This window comes from Staurois parvus, unplaced genomic scaffold (genome assembly GCF_062004578.1).
Source record: "Staurois parvus isolate SC_StPar_1 unplaced genomic scaffold, SC_StPar_1.0 ptg000034l, whole genome shotgun sequence".
Classification (NCBI taxonomy): Eukaryota; Metazoa; Chordata; class Amphibia; order Anura; family Ranidae; genus Staurois; species Staurois parvus.
Genome location: NW_028317830.1, coordinates 462,463 through 471,559, shown reverse-complemented (window position 1 = coordinate 471,559; position 9,097 = coordinate 462,463). Strand labels below are relative to the sequence as shown.

The 9,097-nt window shown below is 47.1% G+C and overlaps 1 protein-coding gene across 1 annotated transcript; it reads left to right on the top strand.

Moving 5' to 3' along the window:
* The first annotated feature begins 7,922 nt into the window (after window positions 1-7,922).
* LOC149470638 (taste receptor type 2 member 40-like) lies at window positions 7,923-8,855 on the top strand. Its single transcript, XM_089661088.1, has one exon. The coding sequence runs from the start codon at window positions 7,923-7,925 to the stop codon at window positions 8,853-8,855; it is 933 nt and encodes a 310-aa protein (XP_089517214.1).
* The last annotated feature ends 242 nt before the right edge of the window (window positions 8,856-9,097 follow it).

Below are 9,097 nucleotides of genomic sequence, written 5' to 3'. Positions count from 1 at the left end.
TTGTTGGACCCTCGCTACCGTTCCAAAATGGTGGCCTTTTTCACACCTGCTGAGAGGGAGGCCAAAATTACGTACTATAAAAACCACCTATGTAGTCAGTTGGTCTCTGCCTGTCTGCGCCAACGTCCATCCTCAGACACTGTGGGCCCTGTGCGCTCGCGTTCCGCTGCCATGGCAGCAGGGGAGGGGTAGGGTGGTAGGAGCAGTGGCAGCTCCACCAGCAGCGGCTGTCTCAGTCTGCAGTCGATGATGAGTAGCTTTCTTCACCAGCGCAGTGAGGAAACTACTAACCAGCTGCAGCAGCATCAGGTGGACCTGGAGCAGGAGCTCAAACAACAGGCTTAGGCCTACTTGGACAGCACCCTGCCAACCGAGGTAGACAATCCCCTTGACTACTGGGCAACGAAACTTGACCTTTGGCCCCAACTAGCTGAATTTGCCCTTGAAAGGCTGTCATGCCCGGCCAGTAGCCAGTAGCGTGGCATCGGAGCGCGTGTTTAGTGCGGCAGGAGGTATTGTAACTCCGCGGAGGACACGACTGTCCACCCAAAGTGTGGAGAGACTCACGTTTGTGAAAATGAATCAGGCGTGGATTAGTCTGGATTTCAAACCACCAGTTCCTGACACAACTGACTAAATCCACCATGAATCATGCCCCAAACATGTGCCACTTTCAGGTCTCCTCACACTCATGCTGGGTTCCATTTTGTCATAGGATGCTGGCAGATTACAGGCCTCCCATAGCTGCTGCCAGGCCCCTAATCTGCCATGGGCCCCCGTACCGCCTCCTCATGCTGCTGCCAGGTCCACAGTGTGTCATGGGTCCCTGTACCGCCTCCCATTGCTGCTGTCTCCATCGCCACACTCTGCCATGTGCCACTTTCAGGTCTCCTCACACTCCTGCTGTGTTCCATTTTGTCATAGGATGCTGGCAGATTACGGGCCTCCCATTGCTGCTGCCAGGCCCCTAATCTGCCATGGGCCCCTGTACCGCCTCCTCATGCTGCTGCCAGGTCCACAGTGTCTCATGGGTCCCTGTACCGCCTCCCATTGCTGCTGTCTCCATCGCCACACTCTGCCATGTGCCACTTTCAGGTCTCCTCACACTGCTGGTGTGTTCCATTTTGTCATAGGTTGCTGGCAGATTACGGGCGTCTCCCATTGCTGCTGCCAGGCCCCTAATCTGCCATGGGCCCCTGTACCGCCTCCTCACGCTGCTGCCAGGTCCACAATGTCTCATGGGTCCCTGTACGGCCTCCCATTGCTGCTGTCTCCATCGCCACACTCTGCCATTTGCCACTTTCAGGTCTTCTCACACTCCTGCTGGGTTCCATTTTGTCATAGGATGCTGGCAGATTACGGGCCTCCCATAGCTGCTGCCAGGCCCCTAATCTGCCATGGGCCCCTGTACCGCCTCCTCACGCTGCTGCCAGGTCCACAGTGTCTCATGGGTCCCTGTACGGCCTCCCATTGCTGCTGTCTCCATCGCCACACTCTGCCATGTGCCATTTTCAGGTCTCCTCACACTGCTGCTGGGTTCCATTTTGTCATAGGTTGCTGGCAGATTACGGGCGTCTCCCATTGCTGCTGCCAGGCCCCTAATCTGCCATGGGCCCCTGTACCGCCTCCTCATGCTGCTGCCAGGTCCACAGTGTGTCATGCCATGTGCCACTTTCAGGTCTCCTCACACTGCTGCTGTGTTCCATTTTGTGATAGGATGCTGGCAGATTACGGGCCTCCCATAGCTGCTGCCAGGCCCCTAATCTGCCATGGGCCCCTGTACCGCCTCCTCACACTGCTGCCAGGTCCACAATGTCTCATGGGTCCCTGTACGGCCTCCCATTGTTGCTGTCTCCATCGCCACACTCTGCCATGTGCCACTTTCAGGTCTCCTCACACTCCTACTGGGTTCCATTTTGTCATAGGATGCTGGCAGATTACGGCCTCCCATAGCTGCTGCCAGGCCCCTAATCTACCATGGGCCCCTGTACCGCCTCCTCACGCTGCTGCCAGGTCCACAGTGTGTCATGGGTCCCTGTACCGCCTCCCATTGCTGCTGTCTCCATCGCCACACTCTGCCATGTGCCACTTTCAGGTCTCCTCGCACTGCTTCTGGGTTCCATTTTGTCATAGGTTGCTGGCAGATTACGGGCGTCTCCCATTGCTGCGGCCAGGCCCCTAATCTGCCATGGGCCCCTGTACCGCCTCCTCACGCTGCTGCCAGGTCCACAGTGTCTCATGGGTCCCTGTACGGCCTCCCATTGCTGCTGTCTTCATCGCCACACTCTGCCATGTGCCACTTTCAGGTCTCCTCACACTGCTGCTGGGTTCCATTTTGTCATAGGATGCTGGCAGATTACGGGCCTCACATTGCTGCGGCCAGGCCCCTAATCTGCCATGGGCCCCTGTACCACCTCCTCACGCTGCTGCCAGGTCCACAGTGTCTCATGGGTCCCTGCACGGCCTTCCATTGCTGCTGTCTCCATCGCCACACTCTGCCATGTGCCACTTTCAGGTCTCCTCACACTGCTGCTGGATTCCAATTTGTCATAGGGTGCTGGCAGATTACGGGCCTCACATTGCTGCGGCCAGGCCCCTAATCTGCCATGGGCCCCTGTACCGACTCCTCATGCTGTGACGTTGCAACAAGGTGGAATTCAACCCTACATATGTTAGACCGCCTTTACGAACAGCGAAAGGCCATCACCGATTTCCTGATGTTACAAGCGGATAAAGGTACTCCCTGTGTAACTTCGATGTCAGCCATTGGCAGCTCATGCATGACACCTGCCGCTTGCTCAGGCCCTTTGAGGAGGCCACGCTATTCGTGAGTCGGCAGGACTATGGGATGAACGACGTCATTCCTCTGTTGCACGTCCTGGAACAAATGCTGTTAACAATGGCTGGTCAGGGTGCGGTAGACGTGGCGCACAGATCTCAACGCCACATGACCCCTGTGGGGGCAGGACAGGAAGAAGAGGAGGAGGTAGAGGAGGACATTGGTGCTCAGGAATTATTGAGTGAAATGGGTGGTTTTTCCACTCAGCGGACAGGAGTGGAGGAGCAGGAGCATCTGGTAGAGGAGGAGGAGGAGGAGACAGAGGACCCAGACGCACCGTGGCAGTATGCTGTGGAGATGGAGGCAGGGAGTCCCTCGCATTCCTTGGCACAAATGGCCCATAGCATGCTCGGTTGCTTGCGTAGCGACAGCCGAATAATAACCATCAGACAGAGGGATGACTTTTGGCTGTCCACCTTGTTGGACCCTCGCTACCGTTCCAAAATGGTGGCCTTTTTCACACCTGCTGAGAGGGAGGCCAAAATTACGTACTATAAAAACCACCTATGTAGTCAGTTGGTCTCTGCCTTTCTGCGCCAACGTCCATCCTCAGACACTGTGGGCCCTGTGCGCTCGCGTTCCGCTGCCATGGCAGCAGGGGAGGGGTGGGGTGGTAGGAGCAGTGGCAGCTCCACCAGCAGCGTGGGTCCCTGTACGGCCTCCCATTGCTGCTGTTTCCATCGCCACACTCTGCCATGTGCCACTTTCAGGTCTCCTCACACTGCTGGTGGGTTCCATTTTGTCATAGGGTGCTGTATGGCCTCCCATTGCTGCTGCCTCCACCGCCACACTGTGGCTCCACACTCTGGTTTTGGCCCCGTGACTGCCCAAATGAGTGAAGTGTGCGGTGATTCTAAGATCGACGGCACTCATCTGCATGTCATACTGACTGACAGTATTATTTCTCTTCCCCAGCAGACTCCAAGGGCATTTAAATTAAAGGTACAGTGTTCTGCACTAATATAAAGGCTCTCTGAAGCCTAGAAACACCCTTTTATAAGTTAAAATCGCAGTGGATATATTCAACTCGAATTGATTTTTTTTCACGAATTCGCCGAATCAGTCGAATCGAATTTTTGAATACTTCGCTCATCTCTAATGGCTACCTTTGGAACTATATATATATATATTTGTTTTTTTTTTTAAGGACTAATAACACTGTTCAACAGGTAAAAAGTTTTGGGCATAAAATTAGCTAATCTTACATAATTTTGGGGTGCTGAAAACGAAAATGACCCTAAAAAATGTTGATTGGCTCTAGTTTCCATGATATATTCACCCATCTAATGACGTAAGCCATTCAAAATTATGATGCAACTTCAGCTGCATATTGCGCAATTGATACTGGTGACCAATAGAAAATGTCATGTATACTGAGATGATGCAATATTAGCCTTTAATTGCATCACTTCACTGCATAAAAGCTGCAGTATCTGTAGCTGATTGGAGTTTGTCTTTACATTTCGTTTTCTGCTTCTATAGGCTACTCAGTAATGCCTCGAACTTGTGTGAATAAAGCAGATAATTTCTGCTATATCTGCGGTGAAATAACTTTTATCTCACAAAAAAGGAGGATAACAGGAATGATTAAGAAAGCCTACAACTTGTATTTTGGCTGCAAGATAGGAGACCAGGACAAGAGCTGGGCACCACATATATGCTGCAATTCTTGTGGGACGGCACTGGAGCAATGGTTGAATGGAAAAAAGGCATCTATGCCTTTCGCTGTGCCAATGATTTGGAGAGAGCCAACAGATCATGTTAGTAATTGTTACTTTTGTATGGGTAAAAGGGCTAAATAAGAAGAAAAAGTTATCTGTGCACTATCCAAATATTCCATCGGCAATACGTCCAGTTCCTCATGGAGAGGGGCTACCAATTCCTAAAGCACCAGAATCCTTCGTGGTGGAGTCAAGTGAGGAAGAACCTGAAGCGTGTAGTCACGTGCAGTTGTAAGAGATAGCCCTTTCCTCGAATACAAGAGAAAAGCCAAGAGAAGCAAAACCGACACAAACTGAAGACAAAACTAGTGAGAATCCTAAGTATTAAAATGATTCAACTTAGCTTATGGCTATAATTTTTCTTGGTAATCCTATGCAATATATTCTGCCATTTAGGCTTTGTTATGTAGTCAATATCACTTGCTTTATATTTGTGGAAAGACATCTATCTATATAATTATTGTGCATTATGTAGTCATTACGCCTATAGTAGAAAACTTTCCGTTTACAGAAAAACTAGAGCCAATTGACACATTTCATTGTTATATTTGAACTCAGAATGTGAAATTCATTAAGAAATGGACCCTTTTGTTTCCAAAACTGGCAAAAAATAAAAATTTGTTGAACAGTGTAATATAGAAATACAATTAATAATTCTAGTATTGACAAAAATCATTATTATCATCCTTGTCATTATCATCAATATTTCCAAAAAGCTCCAGTCTAGTATGTGATCTTTCAGGCTGCTTTATTCTGATTTGGTGATTATTACTTATATCTGCCTACATCCCAAAAATGTATTAAAAAGAACTCCCCGCACTTGATTTGCATGGGATTTTACTGGCAAAAACACATAATTTGTTAAAATGTTACATACATCTTTATTTGTTTTCAACATATAAAACTTCCTTACAAAGTTACATGTTTTAATGAACATTCATATCATGGCAGTATTACATCACCAACATACAATACTTTTTCTGACCCTTTTAGAATGATGTGATATATATGGCCCCAGTACTAGCTGTAGGGGCCCGGCCTGGTCAATATCCTTTGTGGTGGGAGTTAAGAGTTAAGGAATTGATTTTCTGACTGGCGTGTAGTTTGTTTCCATTTACTGACTATCACATCCCCTCCACTACAGAGCTATCCCAGAGGAAGGAGATAACTGACTCCAAAACGCATCCATTTTATGATAGAAACTGTGTTTCATGTATTGTGCTGTATGTTGGTGATGTGATACTGTCATGATATGATATTTCATTGAAACGTAACTTTTTAAGGAACTGGACTTTTATATGTCGAAAAAAAGTAAAGATGTGACATTTCAACAAATTATGTGTTTTTGCCATTCAGTTCCAACACAAGTCGAGGGCAATTTTTTTGTAATCTACTCTGATTTGGGGGTACAATCGACTTTAATTTAAAATTTCTGATCTTTTTAAATGTTGTTTATTTAACTGACAAACTGATAATAAAGGCTAATTTAATTTTTGTAAAATAACAAAAAACCTGTCTATACTTACAGTACCTGCTCTGTGTAATGGTTTTGTACAGAGCAGACTGGATCCTCCTCTTCTTAGCTCTCGTGGCTCCTCCTTTCTGTTGGGTGGCCCCACAGCAAGCAGCTTGCTATGACGGCCCCCGCTGCTCCGTCTGCCCATTAACACACAGAGCCGCGGCTTGGTCCTGCCTTCCTCTCTCCTCATTGGCTGAATGGGTGCAATTGACAGCAGTGCGAGCCAATGGCTCCCACTTGCTGTCTCAGCCAATGAGGAGTCAGAGACCAAGGATAGCCAGGGCTGTCATGCAAATTGCTGGATCTCAAAGGGGCTCAGGTAAGTATTGAGGGGGCTGGGGGCACCACTGCACACAGGTTTTTTTACCTTCATGATGGAATCCATGAAGGTAAAAGAAACTCGAGCCTTTACAACCACTTTAACCCTTTACTGACATTTAAAATGCAATCATTTTAGCTGATCGGAAGAGGTTGTTGTTGACAGTGGAAAGCCCAAGAGTAACAGATAAGGACCTGGAGGTCTTTAGTTTCTTCAGCACTGGATAACCATAAAGAAAGCATGGCGTATGGGTGGTGACCACTGAATGGGTGGTGACCACTGAATGGGTGGTGACCACTGAATGGGTGGTGATGACTGAATGGGTGGTGACCACTGAATGGGTGGTGATCACTGAATGGGTGGTGACCACTGAATGGGTGGTGATCACTGAATGGGTGGTGACCACTGAATGGGTGGTGACGACTGAATGGGTGGTGATGACTGAATGGGTGGTGACCACTGAATGGGTGGTGATCACTGAATGGGTGGTGACCACTGAATGGGTGGTGATCACTGAATGGGTGGTGACCACTGAATGGGTGGTGATCACTGAATGGGTGGTGACCACTGAATGGGTGGTGACGACTGAATGGGTGGTGACGACTGAATGGGTGGTGACCACTGAATGGGTGGTGATCACTGAATGGGTGGTGACCACTGAATGGGTGGTGATCATTGAATGGGTGGTGACCACTGAATGGGTGGTGATGACTGAATGGGTGGTGATGACTGAATGGGTGGTGACCACTGAATGGGTGGTGATCACTGAATGGGTGGTGACCACTGAATGGGTGGTGACGACTGAATGGGTGGTGACGACTGAATGGGTGGTGACCACTGAATGGGTGGTGATCACTGAATGTTACCACAGAGGAAGCCACTGATTTGTAATAAGGATTGTTTTCTATAAAATGTCCCGTAACCTCTAATCCCAAGTCCCCCCCTATTATTTCCTACTTACCTACACCATGCAAACACATTATTTCTATAAGCCGGGTTCATGTTTTGTAATGTTCTGTTGCCTAATGTTAGATTAAAAAAAATCTGTAGATAACTTCTATTCTTTTTTGCTAGAAACATAGTTTTCTTGTGATGGGGGGCGTGGGATACGGTCTGCACTGTGCACTGACAATAACATGACCTCTTCTGTCTTCAGTCAGAATTCCCTATAGAAGAAAATTTGTAGGGGACACTGTCCATGAAAAACCTTGTGTGTCCCCACATTGATCCGCCAAATCACCAGGAATACTATGCTGAGTGTACATAATGGTTGGTACGGTACTGCCAACCGCTAGTCCTGAAGTGGTTAAATATAATGGAAAAGATTTCAAGATGGAGTATATGGTACAATGAGTACTTTTCACGTTGGTGTTAAATTTAGATCCATCGCGTTTATGCAAAGTCAACCGAGAGCTGAATCTAAAGACTATTTTCATAGTTCAATCTCTAACCTCATCACTCTATCTGCTTCCACGGGGTGTGTGCCGTCATTTCTGTCTGGAGCTCACACACCAAAGCCAAAATATGTTGACTCCGAGGTTCTACTATACTTTTATCTTTACAATCATAGGAATCGGCTTGGGAATACCTCCTAACACTTGTATTGTGATGGTTAACCTGGACAGCATCAGGAAGAAGGAGAAGTTGAGTCCCACCGATGTGATCTTTCTGGCTAAGGGAATGGTGAATATTCTCCTCCAGTGTGTGATGGGTCTACAAGCAATGCTCTGGGTGTTTTCTCCAGCAGTCTTATACATTAACGAAGTATACTCAATCATAAAGGCATTAATATACTTCCTAAAATATTACAGCTTCTGGTTGACCGTCTGGCTCTCGGCTCATTACTGTACCAGCATCACCAATCTCAGCTATGGGTTCTTCATCTGGTTAAAGAGAATTGTGTCCAATTTCTTGATTGAAGTTCTTCTCCTGACAGCTCTTTGGATATTTATTGTGAGCGCTCCAGCCATCTGGACTTTGAATGTAGACAATACTATCCAGTTTTCTGAGAACAGTACAGTTGAAGCCTCAATTACCAATTTCTTTCCCGGTTTCGATTTTTCCTATTTTGTGCCAGTGACCTTCCTAGGCGTCGTTCTGCCATTCTCCCTCAGTCTCCTGTGCCTGGTCCTCACTTCCTCCTTTCTGCTCAGACACGTCTGGAGGGTGAAGAATAACGACTCTGGATCAACACGTCCAAATCTTCAGGCTCATGTCACGGCACTGAGGACAATCTTCTTCTTACTTCTCATGTTCACCTCCTTCTTCATTTCTCGGTTGATTTTTTTAATTGGAAAACCCATAAATCACACAGACCCAATAGCTATGGCCAGTTGGGCTTTTCTGACATTATCTTCATCAGCTGAGGCAGCCATCATCTTCCAGGCCAGCAACAAGCTGAGAAGGATCATTCTGAGAAGATTCTGGACCAGAAGCTGGAGGAGCACAGAGACTTAAATATGTATTTCAAAAGGAAAAAAATAGTTCAGATTCATGTTTTCCTGTCTGTAGTGAGTGTGATTGAAAATTTTACAATTTCTAATTCCAAAAATCATTCTTTTTTATCAGGTAGTTATATTCTGATACATATTAATAAAATAGCTGAAATTCATTGCTGTGTCGTTAAATTGCTTTTGTATTCCTCTAGGGTTCCCCTTTTCTCTTGTCTATCCCAAAAATCTATAAAACCTTTAATAACA